Raw genomic sequence first — 25,596 nt, 5'->3', positions numbered from 1 at the left:
AGTTATTAAAACGCTTTGGGATCATTAATTATTTGTTTTTGCCAACTTTTGTAATAATTGTGACTCGTAACGAAGCTCCTCGAGAGACAGATGTCCCGATCTCTTCCATAACTTTTTAGCAATGAAATTATCTCAGGAGAAAACCATCTAGGATATGTCACGTCAAGCACTCGAGGGCGCTTTCGAGTAAAGTGCTGATCGAACGCACAGTAGAGCACCTCATAGAAGGCCGTAAGGGAACGCACTCGCCCACTCGATTCCAATCCCCATTACCCAAAAGTAAATTGTTCAATAAATTAAAATATACATAATTTCCAAACGATCTTCCGCATACATTCCGATCGCTCACATTCGTGATTACGCTATTTTTATTTACTTTTAATTTTATCATTAGCGCCGGGTGATAATTATCTTCCGGCACAAATGAGAATTCGCTCTTAATTACTAAGCAATTATTTACATTTGAATAAATTAAATCTGATTTGTCACCAAAATTATTATCGGCACAATTTATTTGCTTTATATTAAAAATATTACTTATTAAACTTATGTCAATATTGGCGCCAACGTTCGTAGATAAATTAAAATTGCCCAAGATGATAGATTTTTCAGCACATAAACATATTCAGAATTCGCCTGAATCTTACGAAAAAGCGCGTCAGTGACGTATTTTAGTTGATTCGGCGGAAAGTACAGCACACATACAACGATTGAAGCTCGTTTCGTCTTGACGAGGATCCAGAGATGTTCTCTGTCAGCATCAAGATGATCACGCATGCGCGCATCACATACTGAGACTGTGCTAATATTAAAGACGTCGAGGGTGGCTAGGTAACGAAAATCTCCTCCAGCTCAACCAAGCGTATATAAGTATATATCATTCACTTTTATTCAGTTTTAACTTCCACGAGTTATTACCAACTTGTAACATAAGAAAGTTCATTCGAACTCTCACCACAATCTTAGAAAACCATGAAACGACTGAATTATGAGAGTAGAATATAACGTTTATTAAAAAAATATTAAATAAAAAATACAGGAAAATAGCAAGATATTTGATATACACACATATATAGCAACATGAAAATGAATATCAGGCAACGAAGTTTATTTTTTTATTAAAAATTATATATATATAAATTTTTTTATACCAAAATAAGAACCCAAACTTTTGTATTTTGATCTTCAACAATTACTTGAAGTAGTGTAATAGAGTTTCTTTGTAGCAATCGCTGTCGATACCCATTATAATATTAACCTTATTTTCGGATTTTCGTATATCTTTATAATCAACGACCATTCCGCCTCTCAAAACACCTTTAATGTTAGATAACGAACAGATTAATATATTTTTTTATAAGTACCTAATAAATATGTATATAATTTATATAGTTAGTACCTTGCGTAACCGCCTCAACAGCATATGTCTCAGTTTTAGTAACCATATTATTGTTCACAATTATAGCAGCCGTAACCAAGTCACAAAACAACCAATATTTAGGGTCTTGATACTTTTGGTTTTTTTCCACTTCATTCATGAAAGCAATTTCCTTAGATTTTAAACTACCCAAAACGTTCTTTCTCCATTTCTGTAAAAATGCATATTATAAATATCTCTAAAATATGTTTACCTCAGAAATCATCTACCAAAGTAACGTCCAAATTCATTGCAGGCTCTAGGGGCAATAATAGAATAGCCCCTTCGTTGTATTCGCAATCGTTAAGCACCACGTAATTTGCCTCTGGGTCAAGATAAAAATTGAATTCCAGACCCGGCAAAAAGTTTCCCTTTCCTATTTGTAATGAAATGATTGATTTTTATAGATAAACTATTTTTATGAATAATATATTTTCGAATTACCTTCGATAGTTCCACCTAATATGATGATTTTCTTCACTTTCTTCATAAATGTCTTATCCATTCTGACTGCCATCGCAATGTTCGTCAGCGGACCAAGAGCTACTATTGTGATTTCACCTAATAGGATAAAAAACAATATCTATAATAGCTCAAAAATTAAATTAATATAAACGCTTACCTGGATTTTCGTTGACTAATCTTACAAGAGCGTTGACAGCGTGCTCAGTCTTTAACAACTCCATTGGAGGGTGTTTGATATTTTTTGAGTCTCCCATGCCATCTTCGCCAAAGTAGTATTCATGCACTGGTGTTTTGAGCATTGCATCTTCAGCGCCTTGGAAAACAGGTATCTAAAAATAATTTAGGATAATTTGCTAATAATAACAAGCAATTGTAATTTTCAGTGATAGGTATACATACATCTAATCTATCAACGTGATCAAGTACTTTCATCACGTTAACAGTCACCTTATGAACTTCGGTGTTTCCATTGACACAAGTAATACCAATGATTTTAGGTGCATCACTGTAAAACATAAATTTACAATATAATATTACAAAAAAAAAATATGGTAATTTAGATATCGATGTCGGACTTCTATTTATTTTATTTATTTTATTAATTTATTTAGCTTAATAGCTAATCTTTACATCTAACAAATTTAGTAAACATATAAAAATATATAAAAAATACATAACAGAAAGAAAAAATAAAAATATACAATAATAAAGACTTAATATTATAATTTATTTCTATATGTACGAAGGTGTTTTTTTATTCCATTTATGAAACCTGTTATATTTTTGCTGTTTCGGATTTCTCTTGGAAGACTCGTTTTCTTATACTTAATTATCTTTAAATTTTCTCTATTTCTAGTATTATATTTATGTACATCTTTATTTCTTATTAAATAACCATATTTCTAATATACTTAATTCATTATTTAAATTATTTACAATTTCTTTAATGTTATCACCTATGCAATACATTAATGTGTCATCCGCAAATAGATGAATTTTACATTTTTTCACGTTATTAACTATATCATTAATATACAAAACAAATAACAATGGTCCCAATTTAGACCCTTGTGGTACTCCATAAGACACTAATTTCTCTTCAGAATATACATTATTTATTTTAACTTTTTGTTTTCTTTTATATATGTAATTATTAAACCATCTTAAAACTATATCACTTATACCTATACTCTCCAATTTCTTTAACATTATTTTTCTGTCTATTGTTTCGAAGGCTCTCTTGAAATCCAAGAAAACTGCTCCAATGATTTTGTTTGTATCCTTAGCCAACAGCCAATCATTTATCACTACTTGTAATGCAGTTTCAGTCGAATGCTTGTCTCTGAATCCCGATTGTTGTTCACATATTATGTTTTGAGAAGTAATAAATTCCTTTAATTGTTTGATTACTACTTCTTCGATTATTTTTTCTATACACGGTAGCATGTTGATTGGTCTCATTTCTTCAACTTTTTTACTATTTTTTATTTTAGGTATAGGTACAATAGTAGCAATCTTTAAATTTTCAGGCATTTCTCCTAAGGAGAGTGCTTTATTTATTAAATAATTTAATTTAGTTTCTATTATTTCCCATGTTTCTTTAATTATATTTATATCTAGTTCATCAGTACTAGTTCCTTTTTTAAATTTACATATTATGTTATGAATTTCATCTAATGATACTGATTTAAATTTACTAAATTTTACAATTATTGCTTTATTATTATATTGTTCTAAATTACTAATCCTTGATATTGAATTCACAATTTCTTCTATGCTCTCAATGTAATATGTATTTATTTTTTCTGCTATTATATAAGAATCTTGATATATATTTTCATTAATTTCCATTTTTATTTTGTCGTTTTGCTGAGTTGGATTAATTATTTGTTTTATTGATTTCCACATCTTATTTGGATCATTTTGTATTTCATCTATCAATTTTTCATACCATTTCTTTTTAGCCATTCTTAATACTTTGACTGCCATATTTCTACATTGTGTGTATGTTTTCCATTTTTCATTAAAGACTTTATATTCTATTTGTTTTATATATATATACTGATATGATAAATTATTATAATTTTACTAAACTATTTAATAATGGTTTAATTGTCGGATTAGAATGGCATAGTCCGTAAGATCTAGACTAGTAACTCAGGGGTATCGAGTTCGAGCCACGGCAGCAACTTCGAAATTTTATTTATAAAAATGCGCATTAAAACACAATCCCAGCTGCAAAGTGACACTTATTGATTATAAATTGAAATACATTATGTTTTTCCTAGCAGTTTGCAAAAAATGACAAGATTTTATCGTATGATTTATATCATTTAAATTTAAAAACCATTTTATCTCATTTTGAAAAATATTTTTTTTTTAATTTACCTGGCGAACAAATCCTTGCCCAAAACTTAACAATTTAATCTTCTTAAGTTATTATTCCTTGTTTTCATAAATTTTTGTTTACTGATAAATGTTCATGCAAATCGAAACGAAATGTTATATAATCAAAATCATAAAAATAATATTGTTAAGCAATGTTTTCAGAGCATTAACTAGAAATCCCTGTCTCTTTTGATACTACCTGCTCTGAATGCAGCTGTAAAGTTAGCAGATTAAAACCACTACTTGTTTTCAAAATTGTAGTGATTGAAAAATATTCGTATAAATTTAATTTAAACAAAAAAAACATTTAAATGTCTTTTTTCGATAAACCTTTAATCCTCGATAAAAAACACTACACATAAATCATAAATATAATATAGAACCGGATGTAAAATAATAATATTAATATGTATTTAACTTTCTATTGTACAGCAATAAATTCTTGAAAATTAAATTTTTGAAACCAATTAAATATTTATTGGAACTTTTGCGATATATTTCGCATTTTCTTTGGGAAATTCTTAAGAATAAGCACATTGCCTTTTGCCCATTATATTGATTCTACTTTCAATAAAGCATGGTAGGTATAAGGTTAAAAAAGAATGCAAAGAATGAGCGAGTGGAAGTCATCTGGAATACCAGTTTTGCTATATTAAAATATTTTTTTAAAATTTGTATTTACAAAAATAATATCAGAAAATAAAAAGAATTACAAACACTACTTGTAAATTATATGTGTCTAATATGGGTCTCTCTATTTATTTATTTTAATTAAATTAAGACCATCGTTACATCACAGATTACCCCAATGAGTCACGATGGTAAAAAAAAACAATACACATGATAAAAGAGAAAAAAACATAGTAAAATATTATTATGAAATTTTACGAATCGGTGTTAGTAGTAGAAAAATATATTTCGTATTAATTTCATAAAATTTATATAAAAAAATCTATAAAAGCCAACGTATTTTACTAATAGAAAAGTGTTTATTAAAATGATTAAAACACTAATACAAAAAAGTAGTAAAATAAATAAAACATAAATTTTTTTCTATAATTTATTTTAAATAAAATATAAAATAATAATAAATAACAACAATTATGGAAATATACGTAAAATAACTCATTAACAAATTAACCAATGTGTAACTTAATTGACTATTCAAAAGGGTTAAGCGAAAGAAAAAGAAAAAAACGAGAAGAAAAATAATAAATTAAGTGATAATTTGAGTAATTTCACTAACGATCTAGAAGCATTATGTTGTCTTTAGTCTTTAGAACAATATCTACGTAATCTATGGTTATCTACGTAAAAAATATTTATAAAATACATCAGAAGTTGTAAGAAAAGACTCATACGCTGAAGTAAATTATAATAACTACTCTACTACACATTATTACAATACATAAATTGTAAAATGTTTATTATTAATTTATATATACAATATTTAATAAAATAATTATTATACACAGTTATGATATTTAAATTTTGACAAAACGATTCTTAAAAGTCAAACCCATACTAGTGCTATCGATCCTTGGTGAATTCTGAAAATTGGAAGAACAATTAATAATTGTCACAATAACCAGTTCTATATTTACCAAGATACGAAGTTGGTTGATTGGCTTATGTAAGATTGATTTTATTATTATTCAACTAAGATTACGTAACTAATTAATGTTTTCGTCAATTAACAGAAGCGATTGCGCCATATTCCATTAGTTTTAATATCAAGGGAGAGAAATAAAGATTAGGTCTGATCAAATAACCGTGGAGCAAAACACGTTCGTCTTAAATAATTTATTGCATATAAGCTGATCGTAGATATGTCGGAGCTTTGAATTGGGAATTTCTGATTGCAGTGCCATTCCAGCCCCAAGAATATTCATTAGAGAACCGCATAGTTTCTTTGCGAAGGCAATGGGGTGTGATGCAATAAAGACAAATTGCATTCGAGTACGTATAAAATTTCAGCAACAATGTGGCTTTAATCGTACAAAGACGTTTAAGTATTATATATGTAAGTTAAACTTGATATTACAGATAACTTTTTGAAAGTAATTTAATACTCTCCCTGAATGTAAATCGAAGATTATAAGAACATAGCCCCTAAATCAGTATTATCTTAAACTCGTTAGTTAGCTTCCGAGCAGGAAATTTTTCTAGAATTTATTTTTTGATCTTCTTTTAAAACTGTAGATTTATAGCGTTCATAATTCGCATATATTATAATAAGCTAAAAGAAAATCTATTAAATATTGGAAAAGGGTAATAAATAACACACTAGTCAGGATCGTATTTTATGTGTATATTTTTTAATATATATCATATATAAACTTTTTACATGTTTTTATTTTTGTAATAATAATAAAATTGTCGTTTATTGATACAAACGTTACAAATATGTCGAGAAAAAAGTTTTTATTCGTCACGCATTTACAAATATTTTTTGTATACATTGAATATGTTTCACACACTCGCCGATTGAAAAAATATTTTTTCATAATATTTATATAAATTGCAGCGCAATTATATGATATATACGTATATCAAATGTTTGTTTATATATGTATGTATGTACATACATATGTTTAATATCCAACAAGGATCATTTTGGCATTGTTTCAATTTCAATATAAAACACGTTAAACTTTTATGAATTGAATTAAATCGTCAATATTTATTGTCCATAAAATATAAATTTTATATCTTCATTTCACATAACTCACTATTTTTAATTGTTGTGTAGTTACCTGGAAAATAAAATAAAAATACAGTTAAACATTTATAAAATATGCATTTTTTTAAAAATATTCCCTACATTTAGCAGTTATTATCAGTTTATTATCTTGTGAGAATATAAAAATTTAATACTCCAAAAATTGATTTTTTATTTTTACGCTATTCCGCACGTGTATGTATGATATAATAATAACTGGTTAATTGTGCGTAAATTTAAAATGCAAAAAGACACTCTAGTATTGTGCTAAAAAAGGGACCTTTACCTCCTGTAAAATAAGTTTTCCTCCGATTTGGTCAGCTCTCCACCGCTAGCGATTCTATCTCTGAGGATTTGCATGTTCAATTCCCTTATCTTGGCTTCTAGACAGCGGTATTCTTCGGGTTTGTACTGAGCTTTTATGGTCACCAGTGGTCCGGTACCCTGTGTGTGAACATACGAAATGTTTTAATTATTAATATATTATGGTAATAAGTTCTTCTAACTGGCAATTTAAAGCACGATTTATTATCGTTACGACAGATCCATTATTTTTTGATTAAATTTTGCAATCAAGTGTTGAAACGTAAAACGGAACATTAAACGGAAGTGCCTCGAAAAGCATTAAAATTTTATGACTATCCTTCTGCGTTTTTATTTGGAGCGAAGACAAGGCGATTCTCCAATAAAGCATAAAATAAGAAAAGTTTCTCAAATGTTAACGCATGCATGCATTTTTAAATATTTAAAGAACATATTCATTTTTTTTAATTTTAAATAATTATTAAAACGTTATAAATATAATACATGAACCTAAACTGTCACTGACCTTAATTTTTAAAATCCATAGTTCTATGTTAACTTGCCACAAACGTAAACTTTATATTCGAGTCGGGTAGTGTGAACGTTCTGGCTTTAACGAGCATCAGAAGAGGACGCGATTGAAACTGTCTACAATAAATATCTCAAATATTTCGATAATAATCTAGTTAAATCATCCGAGCAACCGAGGTCTGACAATTATTTTTCCAATTATTCATGACAAACTTGGTCGAATGCTTCATCAAAATGCATATATATTTGTATTCCCGATACATCGATTTATTATTATTTTTTTAATATTTTTTTATATGTATGATCAATAAAAAATATTATACATATTTATAACTATATATTACAAATTAGTGTATTTCATTTAATTCTCAAAACAACCTCCATTCAAGTTTAACAACCAAAGTTCACGCTCGGTTATCTAATTTGGCAACCCGGTTGACAGAGTATGGTTACGGCGAAGCGTAGTTTATACCTTCAAAGCTCTTGCGGCTTGTTCGTGGCTGGCTGCCGTAAGATCAATGCCATCAACAGCCAAGATTTGGTCTCCACGATGAAGATGTCCGGCCGCAGCCCCGCTGGCCGCAGCACCGCTTACAAACACACCCCATCCGCCACCCTCACCACCCACAATATCCATTCCTAGACGAGAACCACTACGACGAAGCACCACAGTTCTTACGGACCTTAAACAAATATAATAGGCTTATCATATTGAATTTAAAAATAAAAGAAGATGCAAATATGCGACACAATACGTATTTTAAATACAATAATTTATAGTAAATATTTTTTTGGGGTTTTTATAAACTGTTTCTAATATGAACTGTAAGGATTAATTTGGTTTAAATATTGAATCATATGCATTGTTGTGGAACCCACAACTTTTCGTGTATTTGGCTTTCAAATCCAACTTTGGGTTTATTAGATCGATTCCCGGCACACATTTAAAATTTAGATTGAAGCAATTTCTGAAGGCGTTGTGTAATTTCTGAAATATACCAAAGCAAATTACTTCGCTTAATAATCCTACACGATAGATGACTTAATTTAATACTTTTTTTAATAATATTTTTATCATATTTAAGAAGTTTTCGAACTCTTGAAATTAACCATCTAAGCACTCACTTAACTTGCGCTCAGCCTTAAAAACATTTTAGGAAAATAAAAGTAAACAGATTTAACAAATTAACTGAAATTTAATTAAATTAAATCTCAATTTATTTATATGATGATAATTATTATAGAATATTTTCAGTAACAATTCGTAAAACTATTGGAAAAATCTTTAAAAATTTTATTAAAAGCATAATTAAAAAATAACACGAAATGACATTTGAGTCTTGTAATCCAAAACATTCAGAATCCTTATTAATTAAACAAATTACGATGAAACTTTAGTTACACGACATAATTACAATTTTATAAATGCTAATTAGTATAATAAAATAAAATATGATGATTCCATGACTAGTCCCAAAATGCTGTGAACGTCCTTATTATATTGATTATTAAATTTTAAATAAAAAGTAGTACCTTGATATATCTTGATCGTACGGTGCTAGTTCGTGAAGAGCTGAACAAGATGTACCCTGTGATCTTTCTGAAATAAAAAATATATTATTTTTTTAAATATATTTGAGACTTAATTAGTAATATAAACAAGTATTCACTCACGTCTACCGCACAACGATTCAGATTGATTCCTAATTGCTGGTATAACGAGAAGTTCTACAATATCACCAGCTGCTTTCAAAGCAGCCACAGCTTCCGCATGAGTGACTCCTATAAGACTCAAATCTCCTATCTGCAACATAAATATGTCGTGAACCTACACCTATAGTTAATTATATTTTTAACTGTATTTTAAAATACATACCGATGTGTTATTTACAGCTATTATTCGATCTCCTACGTGCAATTGTCCACCGATGTCAGCCGCACCACCAGGCCCAATTTGGGTAATAAATATTCCGTCGTCGCTTGGTGAATGAGGACTTCCACGACCACCGGCTATACTGAATCCAAGTCCTCGGGTTCCCTTTTCGAGTCTTACTACCATGGCTCTCCTTCCTGGGTGGGCTCGACGAACGTACTATTAAAATTAAAATAGGTTTCAACTTTTAAGATGCTTAAAAAACTAAGTATTTTGAATACATTAGAGTGGTTAATCTACATGGCATAGTATTTTTTTATCCTCTTTATTATTATTATTGTAATATTAAAATATATATTAATAGTTGTCTGTGTATATGAATGTGAAAAGGTCATAAAATAATTATAAACAAACAAGATAGTAATAAAACATGTACAATAAAATCATTAATATATTTTCTAAGAATATATTATTGGTAATATAAAGGTGACTTTTATAATTAATATAAGACATTACACATTTTATTAATTCTGAGTTAATTAAAAAAAAACTTATTGTTATAAATTTTATAATAAAAACAAAATAATCGATGATATAAATTTTATATATTTTTTAATGTTTATATATAAAATATTTATATGTTATAAATATAAGATAATAATAAAAAATAGTGGTAAAAATTAAACACAACATCTATAGAATATTAATTTTTTATAGATATTTGTGTTTAATGGTTTGTTGCTATGATAGTTGCAAATTTATTTTTTAGTTTTTTTTTATCTATTAAGCATTCAGTTAAATTTAATAATTAAGTACACGATTGCAACGAAATCAAACGAACATTGTTGATGAGACAATACTAGTATAGTGTTTTTATTTATAGATTGTAACATTGTGTCTGAATTCTTTAATCTCAATATTACGTAGTAATGACCATGTTACTCATACTCACAGATAACATTATGATATTTGCAAAACTATTTACTTTTCAAAAACAACATATATATATTGTTTATATTTACTATATTATATAGGTCAATGATGAATCTTTTAATAAACTGATTTTGCACAGCTGATTTAAAACGCTTAGTTTTTTAGACGTGGAAAATATATTTTCCAAATAAAAAAACCCATTACCTGAAATCAAAGCTGTAATAAAAATAGTACGCAAATATTTTTAAGAGAGTTTTGTACAATAAATGTTTGTGGTTTTATTTTAATAATGTTAGGATTTTGGTAAATTGGCAGGAATACAAGGATATAAATTTTACAAAGGCTAATACATAAAATTCCTTCATTTTATCTATCATAATCGAAGTTAGTTGAAGTCCTAAATTTTCTCAAGCTATTATACTATTTTGGTTTTTTTCGTGTGCTTATATTATTTAATATTTATTTTGTTATGTAACGATTAACAAGAACTTCATCTTTGTTATCACATATAATAATACGTCTTATTTATACATATCCCTAATTATAGATTAATTTGTAAAAATGATTTTTTAAATGAAAGAAATCTATATGAAACTTTGAAAAACGTTAGCCTGAAGTTTATTTTTTGCATTTATTTGCGGTTTCATGTGCTTACAACACATAAATCCGACACATATTTTATTCATTTAATCGCGAGAAATTTGTAAGCTACTTAGATGTTTATTTAATATCATATTTTAGTCTTATTTAATTTTATCTTAAGCATCTATAAATTAAACAGTGTTATAAACGGTTCTCTATAAAGCAGTCATCGTACAGTATTTGAAAGAAAAACTTGATGCATAGTTATTATATTTACAAATAAAAAAATATCTACATGTATCACACTTCAAACCCTAAATAAAATGCTTTGTAAATCATATCTGGACTTTGTACCTTTACTTGTTAAATTTCTCTTATAGATATAATTTAATTCTCTGCTAGTTTTAATTTTTTGAAAAGTTGTTATTTTAATTTAGGTTAAATTATATATTTTTTTAATACATATCATATTTTTTTAGTGCATTAGTGTATTTTAGGTCTTAATAAACAATTTTTTTTTAATAAAACTTAATAGTAATATTTATTAATTTATTTATTTAATAATAAAAAACACGCGGGTTTCAAGGCGGGCATGCGTAAATTTTGCGCAAATGAAAACATAGCGCGTGCATTAACGTATACGTGTACGTAATCTGATACGATCCGCGTTTATTAAATTTCCTCTGCCAGAAGTGGATATTCATTGCCATACGTTCTTATTTGCGAGGCTCACCTTACCTACCCTTCATAAGTTTTTCACGCCTTACACACACCCGAAGCCTTTCCGCCGTGAATTTTCAATGGCGCCCAATTCGCCAAATCGCATTTTGCAAAGCTCCAAAGTTACAAATCAACGCCAAGGCGAGGAGCAAGAAGATCGATACCGCAGTTTAGAATCGGACCGAAGTATTTTTTATTTTATTTTATTCCCGGAGATAGAGAACAAAGGGTGAGTAGGAAAAAAATGGGCCAAAATCTCCGACTCACCAGTGTGACGAGGTTTCCGGCTCTCTTGAGTGCTTCCACAGCTGTCGCATGAGGGACACCAACAACTGACACCCCATTCACCTGAAAAATATCTCCTAGTTATTTACAATCCACTTACAAGACAAATCCCCTAACCCGTTTTCACGCAAACAAAATACCCACCCTAGAGGACAAAGAAATACGCACAAGATTAATAAAGCGTACGCATAAAATAGTTTTATGACCGATCATAATTTAAATAAAAAAAAATACAAACGTACATTTCCACTAACCAACTACAGTTTCCGCTTGGTTAGTGCGCAATGAATATTTCTGGAAATTTTCTTATACAACCTATTTAAGCCAGTTAAATATATTTTAACGAGTAGTGCTCCCATTGTATTATATTTGTGTGTACGTTAACAATATTTATTTTCGTTAACAACCTGTTTATATAATTGTATAAATTTGGATAACATTGGCTGAACATGTAATATATAATTATATACGTCGCACGACCTTAGGAGATCCCGATCCTAAGTGGGTAAGAAAAAATAAAGTTTTTCTCAATTTCCGGTAAATAAAAATAGTTGATCTTTTTAATGTAATCAGTAAATTACATTGCCATAGGAAAATAGTATAAACATTCATAGGTTTATATAAGCCATAATAAAAAATCTCTCTTACTAATAAATTCATTTAATGTAAATATTAAATTATTGTAAAATTGTTTATATAAAAGTAATTTGCGTGTTATTGTTGAGTTGGTGGACTCTCTGACACATTTTTCTAATATAAATTCTAATTTAATCTTAATTAAATTAGAAATATTATCACGATCGAGAGATGGATCGGTTTTTTTTCCATAAAGGATGTACAAAAATACACATTCAGTAAGTGTGGCACCCATTTGACAAGCTGTTTTGAATGGTCGAAAACAAATCACGAATTTTTTTTAAGCTTTTAAATTAATTGGCGTCATTCTAATTCAATTAGCTATTTCTTCAGAAGTATTATTAGTTTTTTTCGAGTTACTTAAGTCACCGCCGTAAGTATGTGAGTTATGATAATCATCACTCCGATTAATATTTTGCTTATTTGAAGTACCACAAGGTTAAATCTAGGTACTCTGCTATTTTTTTGCGTATGCTTTTGCTTTTTCATAAATGACATAAATGCGGCAATTAATAACTCAAGAGTATTTGTACAAATTCAGATTCGCTCTCTTTACAGAAAGACCCGGAGTCGCTGAGGAGGTTGTCAATCGACAATCGACTAACTTTAAGCATCGCCAAGTGTCATGTTGTCACATTTACAAAACGTCATGTCTTGTAGACTTTTTTACCTTGTAGACAAAGGCGTTCTAAAAATAAATACTCAAATATAGTAAAATATATTTGAGCAAGAATGGAAATTTTTTGCATACTCGGCTTTGTTATGCGGAACGCGTGTCACTTTAATCATTTAATGTCGACTCTCGTTCTGTACGATACGCTACTTCGTAGCATCCTCAAATAATAATTCACGTGAAGCAAAATATACAGTATTATTGGAGTGAATCTCAAAAAAATCTAAGATATACATACAAGAAAGAATATGCGTCGTATCCGTATTTTTATTCTAGTGATTTTTTGATAGGATAAAATACATTTGATAATATACCATACATTTTTTCTAGGATTCAATACATAGAATACAACACTGTTAGGATATAATGCATTACATTTTTGTCGTAGCTTTTTCTAAATAGAGCAGATTTTGAAGTTATTAATTTGTGGTGTCGATAATCTATTAGTGTTCGGTGATTTTTAGTTGTGAGTTTTGAGTTACATACAACAATGTTTCTAAGGTTTTTTACACCTTTAATATTGATAGCCAATCTCTTTTCTAAATAGTGTTGTTAAAAAAAGATACAGCCTTTAATTTTTGAGCGATTTGCGAAGTTAAGACTTCTAAATTCACATGCAAAATGCAAGGCTTTATTGACTTATCATTAATAAAAAAAATCGCGGTAAAACAAAATAGAGGCTTGAAGCAGAGAATAGTCACTAGTCGTCATCTATTTTATTTGACTTTTCTAAATTTTCAACTGGTCGTGTAATCTTATAAAAAATTCAGTGGTTTATTTGCGAGATCACTATGCTTTTAATTTGTAAAATAATCAATCGCTTTTATTTTACCACATGTTTTGAGCTTATACAAAAAGGTTATTATTTGCTTCTATTTTATCAATTTGGTGCAAAATAATAATAATACTGAATTTAATGTTACTGAGATATTGACAAAATAATGCATTTTAAAACATTATTATCATAAAGTTGAACGTAATTATTTTACTAGAAATCTTATATAATATTTTAAGTTTTAAGGATGCGATGAACTGGCGAAACAAATTTCAATATAGCTGAGAATAATTTATAATTTAATACAACCACATATAGAAGGATTAACATGTCTGAACTTTACAATAGATGGTTAATGGTTCTTATAGTATTATAAGGGACTTGCAATAATATACATATAATAATAATACAAAGCGTTATTTTCAAAATAAATTATTTAGAACAAGCTTTCATTCCTTGCTTCACCCACGATTTGTTTTGAGTTATATCGTATCCTTAATCTCCATAAAAAATTATATTTATCTGCTAGCATATAAAGGTATTTTAAATGATACATTAGTGCCAATGTGACAATAAATCGACTGCGAGAGAACCGAGCATCTCTCAAATAAATTACTTTTATGGCGAAAATAAAGTGATTAAGTGATTAAATCCGTCTGTAACAGACAAATATATCAATAGAATTAATACATTATAGCTTTTAAATATGTTATTATTTAATGCTTTCCTAAATTAGCCACGTTACTTATATACATTTCTAATCAGCATAATAGGGCTACCAATGTCAGCGGCACTGAAGTATTCAGGAATTTCAGTAACTTAACTTGTTCGTCCATTGCCTTGTTAATTTAATAAAATAAACATGCTTCAATTAGCATCATCTTTTTGTCGAATTTCACATTAAATGGTACAAATATTGCTCATCTTAATAATTTATTAAAAACTGCAAATATGTTAATAGCAGTCTTTTTTAAAAATCAAAATATAATAGGGTAGAAAATATTAAGTAAATATCAAGAAGATCATTATTGCTTAATTGGTTATAAATCTATAACCATCAAAGTATGTTATTATTATTTTTCGATAGCAGTTAATGGATGGACGACAATAGCTTGGCTACATACAATCTTCTTTAGAGTTTAATTTATAAGACACTTAAAATATACTATTGATAAAAAGTTTTCATTAATAAAAAATATCACATTTAAGAGCAATATTAATTTAAAAAATATTCACAGAAAATTTATTTTGAGTGGAAAATATTAATAGGACACCGTTAAAGCTCTTCCACTAAACTAATTTACAACATTTAAATTTTCACTTAGCACTTAATTCTGAAATTATGACCGTTAACGAAATCTGCATGCAAGGGACAATATTGTTTAAAAGCTTTTTATTAAGAAAGGGTTTTCTGGGCGTAAAAGTGCAAAACGCTCCATAATGTATCGGGTTGCCATTACTTCGGTTATTTTATACACACAGCGTGTGCCAGTTTGCCATTCTGAATCGGATTCGGAGCAAAACCCGATAAAGTCTGCGGTTCTTTGTTCATGTGCGTTTATAGGACAGGTTTTATCCATAATGATTATAATATATGGAAATGGTGCAGAATCATTGTGTTAGTGCATGGCATTATATTTCTGTTTGCTTTTGTTATTATATGGTTATTTTAAAAATACTCACTCTAAGTATAGCATCGTTGAGTCTAAGACGCCCATCTATCGTGGCAGCACCATCTTCAGTGAGTTTTGTGATATAGATGGAAGAATCTCCCCTGCGGGCTCCGTCTGTGCCACCAGCGATGCTAAAACCGAGGCCCGCAGACCCACGCTCTAGTTGTACTTCAAAAAACTGCCACTCGCATTCTGACGACGGCTGCAAAAATAAATAAAATAATTTATTAAAAAGGGTTTCAAAAGAAACATTTATTGCAAGAAGCTACACGATATATTATACGATACAAAATAATGAATATCGAGAAATACTAAATATTGCAAATAAAATACTCTCTCAAACTGCCTAATATAAAAACTTAATAAATTGAATCATGGCATCTCAAAAATATCAATATACACAACCGTTTACGAGAATCATATTTAGTGGTGTCGATATAACTATGTGTATATATGAGTTAAATCGATAACTTTACTTAGTAAAATGTAATATCAAATAATAGTAAATTATAATCTAGAATATAATACAACGATTCAGTATGACGTCTCAGGACTACCGAATGCTTGACATCAGCAACTGGCGCTGCGTAACAAAATAGAAGATAATTTGCGATGAGAGCAAGGTACACAAAATATAACGCCAAGATGATATTGCCATGACCATGCCTATAAAACATATCGATTACTACGGATGCTTATTGATAACAAATGAAATGTACTTATGCATAAATGTCATAGGTTTTACGATGGGTGATTACAGCCGAAAAAGTCGTCAAGATGTCTAAAAACACCGTTTTTTCGAAAACCTGTCTTGTTCTATTAGGATATTTTTTAGTTTTACAGAAATATTTTAAAAATAAGTTTTGGTATAATAACTCAAATCGAATCTATAAATTGGAAAATAAAAATGAATTTTTATTTTATACATAAATTTATTTATTATTTTATTTTATTTATTTTATTAATTTATTTAGCTTAATAGCTAATCTTTACATCTAACAAATTTAGTAAACATATATAAAAATATATAAAAAATACATAACAGAAAGAAAAAATAAAAATATACAATAATAAAGTCTTAATATTATAATTTATTTCTATATGTACGAAGGTGTTTTTTTATTCCATTTATGAAACCCGTTATATTTTTGCTGTTTCGGATTTCTCTTGGAAGACTATTATATAAATCAAAACCTCCGTACATAATTCCCCTAGCCGTACTCGTTTTCTTATACTTAATTATCTTTAAATTTTCTCTATTTCTAGTATTATATTTATGTACATCTTTATTTCTTAAGAAATACTTATTAAAATATTTTGGTAACATATTATTTTCTAACTTATATATAAATACTAAAACATTCATACTCAATATTTCTTGAACATTCAACCATTCTAATCTATCAATCATACTTTTACAATTAGTTAATCTATTTTTATTTAAAATTACTCTCATTGCCCTATTTTGTAATTTTTGCAACATTTGTTTATCTAATTTATTTAACACATTTAATAGTGTTGCACAATAATTAAAATGGGGCAATATTATACTATTGTAAATTATTTTTTTGTATTTATACTTAATATATTTCTTAATCTAGATAATAAACCAATTTTTCTACTATTTTTTTTTAATATGTAATTACAATGTTCTTTAAAATTTAATTTTGTATCAACAATTACTCCTAAATATTTTATATTATCCACTATTTCTATACTAGAGTTATTTATTACTATTTTGGTACTATTATCTAAAACATTTTTATAATTAATAAACATACATTTAGTTTTATTCTCATTTAATTTAAGTACATTATTCTTTAACCATATTTCTAATATACTTAATTCATTATTTAAATTATTTACAATTTCTTTAATGTTATCACCTATGCAATACATTAATGTGTCATCCGCAAATAGATGAATTTTACATTTTTTTACGTTATTAACTATATCATTAATATACAAAACAAATAACAATAATATGTCATATTTTTTTATAAAATATCATATAAATTAAAAATACAATAAAAATGCCATAACCCTTTGAGATTATTAAAACGTTATAATATATGGTAATATAAGTTGAAATGAAAAATAATCAGATAACTCATCATAGGTATCAATTCATTCATAAAATATATTTGATTAGTTTTCATATGTATGTATTATATACAATTTGATAGAAGAGGGCGGTCATAGTCCTTGATCGCGTCCTCTGTTCTTACCACTAAGGGTTAAAACTCGAGCATTTTTAAACTCTTCTCTGGTACTGGTCGTCTAATAGTTTAATACGTTGCATCGATATTTTGCTACATTTTTGTGCATATTTGTAGAGAAACAATCGCACCTGTCGCATATGTATGACGTATTGTGTTGACCTGTCAGATTGCAATAGTCTTAATTCCAATAAAAAAATAATACGTTTAAATTAATAATAAAAAGTTTTCATTAACCCAAGACAACATATTTTGTATACCTTATAGATAATTTTGGAAAATTTCTATATCTGAGGTCTTCGATAAATTTTAAGATTATTGCTGTTGACATTATAAGAATATTATAACTAATAATATTAGTCACTGCTTCCACGGCAACGACTCATATTATTAGTTATAAGAAAGCTTATCATATGTCATATAAAAAAGTACGCAATAAAATGAATGAGATTAATTTAATCTATAATAATCTAGTTAAATATAAAACACTTGCGATATTTTTTCTATTTATATATTTTTATTATTTTGCTATTACTTTATTTTAATTATAACGTTTATATTTGTATAAATATTGGTAATATTCCGTTCAAATAAATATAACAGGCGACAGTCTATGACGGAGTAAAAATTAACTCCTTGAGTAAGTATTGTAATAGCACTAACGCCTGGAAAATATTAGCAGATATTTAATAATTAGTAAAATATCAGCTCTGAATAATCATATAGCGTTTTAAGGACTATAAACGCTATTTCGACTTTATATATATTATATATATAAATAATCAATATTTTTAAACCATTGCCTAATTTTTTTAATTCGCGCGACCGGTAAAAAAATACGCTTTTGAGTTAACTGCATAATTTATTGAATGTATACCTACATTTTTTATAAAACAACCCGAATATATTCATTATTAGAAGATATTACACTATAACGAGGACCCGCAGGGACTACACATTATTATTTTTTACTACAAAAGAAATCATCTCGGACAAATTGACAGAAGAAAACACATAAATTGCTTGCCGGAACAAGAAAAAAAGTGAATTGTTCGAGCACGGCAATGGTTAAGGGAAAATTGTACGTGCGTGTGTCACGGTTGTGTATATATATGTATTATATGTAGAGAAACGAACGCGGTTAGCTCCAGCAAGGGTCGTAAAAAAAGTAATGAATGTAAGGGTTTGATATGTCCCATTTGATCGCCGTTTGAGGCAAAAAAGATCAAAAGTAATTCGAAGCGTCCAGCGCTCGTAAAAATTCCAATCGCGGAAATATATGCATGGCTATGTATTATGCAATAATTAAACGATGGATTGAATTATAATTTCTATACTGGATAACTATGCTAGAAATACAATGGTCTTTTGATACTAGGTACTCATTAAACGACAGATGTCATATTTGTGAAGTCCTTATCTCAGTGAGTTATGTCAACCACAGGTTTGATTTATAGAAAAGAACATATATCATTATAATATTTATATAAATATATAAATCTTCGGATTCATGCCCTTATATATAAAAAAAACAAATCAAAGATGTCACAAACACTGTTCATTCAGATCTTAATTTATTTATGTATCAAATTTAATTTAAATAATATTTAATTTAAACAATAATGTGATGCTAAAATATGTTTAGTTTATCTAAAAAAATATAAAAAATATATATTGCGATGTTAAAAATACAATAAGTTTTTCCTCAACAAACCAGAGGTATTATATTTCATTAAAAGCTATAAAATAAAATACATATAAATAAGAAAATCTATTTGTAAAAGTTATATGTCTTCTACGTCCCTCAGTATTTATGGGCTTATTTTGTATAATATAAAAATTCAATCTCAGTGCCAGTCTCGCCATATATAATTTAATATATTATCTTTTAAGCTTTAGGGTAGACTTTTTCTGCTATGTCCGTCAACTTTGACCCAATATACTCCCCATTGTTGTTTGCAAAAGTTTTTTTTGTGAATAAAAAATCGACTCACAATGAGCCTGTATATTATGTTTCATCACTTTGAAACTTTTCTCTCTCGTCTCTTGTATATTATATTGTTATACGACTATTTATTGTATAATGGGATATGTTTATATATAAAAATAAGTTGACGCAGAGCTTTTTCGTGAAAACAAAAAGCCCTTGTCGTATTCGTCCATGCACTTTGTTTTACTTATCTTTCAAATGAGAAGAAAAATTCTACAACTATAAATCAACCCCTTAGCGAGGGCATAAACCTCAACTTTCAGTAAAGAATAAATTCCGAGAGGTGTTTTTCATGGAAACATTATATTTGCTGGCCATTCTAGAGCACTTACTTTAGCAGTAATAAAATTGCGTCTTTTGCAGTATTAATCTTTTAATATCTAGTTATATAATAATAAAATAATCATACTAATTTAATAATTTGCGGAGAGTCCTTAGTCTATTAAACATATTAATTAAACATATTTCTAGATAAGCACATTTTTATTGACCAGCTCAAACAGATGTATTGATAGAATAACACATTTATAAAAAAACACACATCGTTTAGGAACCTGAAGAGAAATTTAAAAATTATCATATTTGATTATTATTCTTTATATATGATTAATTTGATGCACTTATGTGTTTCACATAATCCTTTCTTAGTGTCCATTTTAAAAGATCAATCTCTTATGGTCTAAAAGAGAAATGTTACAAAGAACATTTTAAAAAGGATTTTGGTGGACGTTAATAGTCAACTAACTATAAACAGTCAAAACATATGAACAATCAAAAACGCTTCGTGCGTTGGGTGCTAAAAATAAGAGCACGCTACATTAATCACAAAATATTGTGTTTAAAAATATTTTTTGGACTTTATTATAAAAATATTCACTGTAACTGTAACTTTTATAGACATGTAGTCCTCTTAAGTTATTTGATTTATCAAAAATAATATTTAATATAAGGAAATAAAAAGAATGTAAGATTACACAACCGTCTTTTAATTTTTGATCATCATGATTGATGTCCATTCATAAATAAGTAAAATTAAGCGATTGAATTGCTCGTTTAAAATTCGCTTTGACAGCATCAATGTACGCTATATTTAACCTCTTCTCTGAGCAAACGATGGAATAATCAGTGGAACAATACGCACAATCGTCAGCTCATTGTTCAAATGATATCAAACGTCCCATTTATACTAAGAATCTAATACACGCGATTTATCTTTGCAATTAATCACCAATTCGCATCCCTTATATATTTAAATAATTATAAAATAATTTATGCTAAATTGATTATATTTTTGTATGTTCTGAAACTAACAAAAAACTGTTCATTAACAATTAGGAAATATAAGTACTTGTTACTTTTATAAGTACAGTACAATAAATACGATTTCTTATAAAGATTTAAAAATAATATACGGGGTGGAAAAAAGTTTCGAGTTTCAAAAATAAATTTAATAAAAGTAATTTGCATCAAAAGTAGACATTTATTAAAATATTTTTTTGCATATACCTTTTTTTAAAAAAGAGGCAATATAAAAATATAATGCCCTAAAACATTCAGAATTGTACATTTTAAATATATGTTTTAGATGAACTGCGGAATGCATGTAACGCACGCTCTTATCTCTCACTCACTCTCGTCACTCAACACGTGAGCGAGCGAAAGGGTATGTATCTCAACCCACGCGCCTGAGCGATAGATATATCAAGACGAAAAATCTTTCACCAGTCCAATAACAATTGAAGTACCTCTTAATATATACATTATAAGACTTGGTAACTACAAACAACAATTATTGTGGCTTCTCGTGAGAGTGCATATACAGCATCTATGTATCTTCAAAAAACGTAATTAAAATACAAAAATGGCTGCGTATTTGTAGAATAAAGACAAACGAGCTAAAGTCTGTACATGTTAAATTTAACACGACAAATAAAACAGTCCTCTTGTTTGATTAAATATTGTAATAATCCCACGAAGTATTTGAGCATCCACCTTGACAAAGGTTTACATGGAAAACCAATATTTGGAGTAATAGAAACAACTCTTCTGAGAAAACATTACTGGCTAATGGTTAAACCTTCTTAATGGACGGAAAATAATCTGCTCGTATACAAATCTATTCTTAAGCCAATTTAAATGTATAATATTCATGTCTGGGGATCAGAAAGCAACTCCATAATAGACATAATTCAGTAGTTCTAATATAAATAAAATAAAGAGCGATATTGTATGCTTTGTAATATGTCTCAAACTTATTCACAAACACTTATTAAGAAAGACAATACAAGGAAAGACTGGAGAAACAAATTGGCCAACACAATTATTACGAAAAGATCGCATAGAAGATTAAAGAGAAAAATATTGATTAATAGGATGAATCACTGATAAGTGATTTACGCAGAAGTTTTTCTGAATGTCAGGATAAACAAACAAATTGCAAAAATAAACAACAAAAAATATGTTATATGTATAAATATACTGTTTGTTACACCAGTGCGTTTCATCTAAATATGTTACATAAATTGCAAAAAGTCAAAATATTTTATTATAAAGGTTAAAATGAATAGTTGTAACTTTAATTGACGTCATTTATGTATATGAAGTTCGACTATTCAATTATCTATTTCACAATATATTATCTTAAGTACATGTACATATTTATTTGAAATATAAACAGTCTTGTATAAAATAATGTAACCTAAAAATAACTTATCTTTACCGCACATTTAAGTCAGTAATTAAACGTTTTACAGCGTAATCATCCTTTTTGTCTCTTTGTCTTTCGATGCTACATAGACATAATTTTTTGACAGTTGGGGTGTGTCGAAACAGTACCTAACTAATTACGCCATTTCGGTTAAATTATGCATAAGTTTTGCGCGAAACGTTGCTATTGGCCCGAATTTACTTCATAGTCTGCGTACCCGTTTATTGCGAGCGGCAAACTTTACAACGTCACGACTTAAGGGCTCCATATTTTTTGACCCTATTACATAATGAAAATGCCGACGTGCCGGCTTTGTATAATTCCACATGTTATAGATCAACTGTCTCGTGTTTTTGTAGATAATGAATCATTTGAATAATTATTTCTAAGGAGAAAAAAACATTTAAATTGATTAAATAAATCTAAAAATACATTATATTGATATAGAAATCTATTTTAAAAATAACTAATGAAAAAATATATTGTTTTAATTTAAAGTGAAAAGTAACAATAATATATTATTTCAACGGCAACGAAAGATTTATTATCATCTTTCTTATGAAAGGAATTAATATCGTACGAAAATATTTGACTAGGTTTGAAATTAATTAGCAATATTTCAAGTAGACTCAGTAGACAGTTAATTAAAAGTAGCGTCAATTAATAAACTTCTTGCTTCTCCAGTTAACTGATTCTTAATATTATAGATTTAATATTCTCTTTGTAAATAAATATTTAAATTAAATTCAAAGTTGTATTTCAATGTTAAAAATATATATCAAACTTACCTCTAATTGTATTTTCTTAAACACAAGGTGTGGTATATAGGGATTCCAATCCCGGGATCCCGAATCCCCGGAAACCCGGGATCCCGGACGATTTTCAATACCCGATGAGTCCCGGGATTATAAAACATAATCCCGAATTTTTCGGATTGGTTGATTTATCAAGCACAATCGAATTATTATTGACAACATCGTTATATTTCGTGTACAAACTTGCGCGAGTTGCACGTGTCATCTGTGAATCTTTGAGGCTGTGAGTCTGAACGTGCTTTTTCAGCAGCAGGCTGCTTAGGAACCAAAATCAGATCAAGGCTAAATGATAAAACACTTGATGCTTTGATGTTACTTCGTGAGTTTTATTCAAAATAATGTTTTCAATTAATTGTGTATGAATGTACATAATATGTACATACATTGTCAAAAGCTCATTTTTTTCTTCTCAAATAAATATATAAGACCTTCCCTTTTTTATTTTTATTATAATATTTTCTATTTTAAGTCCAAGACTAAAATTATACGTACTTTATACATTGTACGTTATAAAAAACAGATGTAAAAATATATTGTATTATTCATTTTAAATTATTTTTATCGATAAAATAACATGAAAAATATCCCGGGACTGGTCCCGGGATCCCGGGATCGACTAATTGCAATACCGAAATCCCGGGATCAAAATTTTGGCCCGGGATTGGAATCCCTAGTGGTATAAGTTAGCATTTGATATTATGACATTACAGAAAAATATCAGACTTGTTAAATTTATACATAAACACACAAAACGCGCAGTTCTAAAATCCAAATATTTTTTTAAATCTATAATAAAAACTATTAGTTTTATTATACTATTGCATTTCTATTATCTAAATATAAAAAACGGCTAAGCATTAGTATTTTTAAATGATCAATCATGGGCGAGCAAATTACCCTTAATTAAATATAAATAAAAGTAAGGTATGTATAAAAGGTTATTTGTAAGACATTCATTATCCCTGTGTATTTTTGCCGTAATTATCGTTCAGTGATCCTTGTATTAGAACGCCTACATCATCGGTAGGCTTGTTTTTTAGAAGTATAGATTAATTAAGATTATTTTTTATGGGGATAATAATAATGTTGTGTACCATAATAAAGTAAAAATATATAAAAAATCATGTGTTCTAAATACCATCGAATAATTATTCATACATATATTTTTTTATCAGGTGTCACTGTATAAATGGTAATTCATAGTGCATGATAGAAAGGGTAATTGAAAATGTATCTACAATTAACGGATTTCAATAGAGGTTCCAATATACAATTCCAATATATTTTTTGTCTATAAAATGCTTCTGAATGAGCAGATTTTATGTAGCCGAAATTAATTTTGATGGACTTTCTATAGGGTTACCTTAAAATAAATACCTTACTCAAGAATTTAGATCACGGTATATCTTAGATTTTTAAATATTATTTATCTATTACTTTTGGTGTCATGTTCAATTACAAACATTAGCGACCACCTTGTTAATTAGTTCCATGTACCTTTTTTGCTGCACGAAATAATTATTTGAGTATCATATTCGTATTGACGAATATGTTTCACAACAATGATACCTTTCTGCAAATTTTTTTTTTTTTTAATTTTTCTTGTTATTGGGATATAAAGAAGCTCATATTTTGAACATCTAATCATGTGTCTGAGGTACACATTTTATAGTGATTTTTTTTGTGTATCTGTGTTTCATAATGTCAACTAATGCCTGTCTTTCACATTGTCTATCAATGCCTGTGTTTAAAATAATACGTCTTTCTGTGTTGAAAACTAAAAAATAGGTAATTAAAATACTTTATCTACATTAATAAAAGCTAAAACATATATTTTTTTTGGTACCATAATTATACATTATGCATTAACATTATAATTTGAATTTACA

At 28.1% G+C, this 25,596-nt stretch overlaps 2 protein-coding genes across 3 annotated transcripts in view; both read right to left on the bottom strand.

Annotated features, from left to right (window-relative positions):
* Positions 1-1,192: 1,192 nt before the first annotated feature.
* On the bottom strand, positions 1,193-5,985 carry LOC148229779 (uncharacterized). Its single transcript, XM_088196946.1, has 7 exons — positions 5,969-5,985; positions 2,282-2,387; positions 2,040-2,211; positions 1,862-1,978; positions 1,648-1,793; positions 1,400-1,589; positions 1,193-1,317 (listed from the first exon to the last, which is right to left on the bottom strand). The coding sequence occupies exons 1-7, from the start codon at positions 5,983-5,985 to the stop codon at positions 1,193-1,195; spliced, it is 873 nt and encodes a 290-aa protein (XP_088053072.1).
* Positions 5,986-6,562: 577 nt separating this feature from the next.
* Positions 6,563-25,596, bottom strand: part of LOC148229778 (disks large homolog 1-like) — a 161,958-nt gene continuing 142,924 nt past the window's right edge. The window contains exons 4-11 of one of the 2 annotated variants that reach the window (XM_088197859.1): positions 15,987-16,178; positions 12,202-12,282; positions 9,703-9,918; positions 9,501-9,630; positions 9,360-9,426; positions 8,299-8,509; positions 7,279-7,436; positions 6,563-7,026 (exon numbers count right to left, since the gene is read on the bottom strand). In XM_088197859.1, coding sequence (XP_088053985.1) covers positions 7,023-7,026; positions 7,279-7,436; positions 8,299-8,509; positions 9,360-9,426; positions 9,501-9,630; positions 9,703-9,918; positions 12,202-12,282; positions 15,987-16,178 — 1,059 coding nt within the window. In that variant the 3' untranslated portion in view covers positions 6,563-7,022. Of the gene's footprint in view, positions 7,027-7,274; positions 7,437-8,298; positions 8,510-9,359; positions 9,427-9,500; positions 9,631-9,702; positions 9,919-12,201; positions 12,283-15,986; positions 16,179-25,596 lie in introns of those variants that run through there. The other variant, XM_088197860.1, reaches the window with a different exon arrangement.

Source organism: Plectrocnemia conspersa, unplaced genomic scaffold (genome assembly GCF_051122295.1).
Source record: "Plectrocnemia conspersa isolate PC_06_02 unplaced genomic scaffold, ASM5112229v1 ptg000011l, whole genome shotgun sequence".
NCBI classification, from domain to species: Eukaryota; Metazoa; Arthropoda; class Insecta; order Trichoptera; family Polycentropodidae; genus Plectrocnemia; species Plectrocnemia conspersa.
Note: the sequence above shows the minus strand (reverse complement) of the source record. Positions and strands in the feature narration are given on the sequence as shown.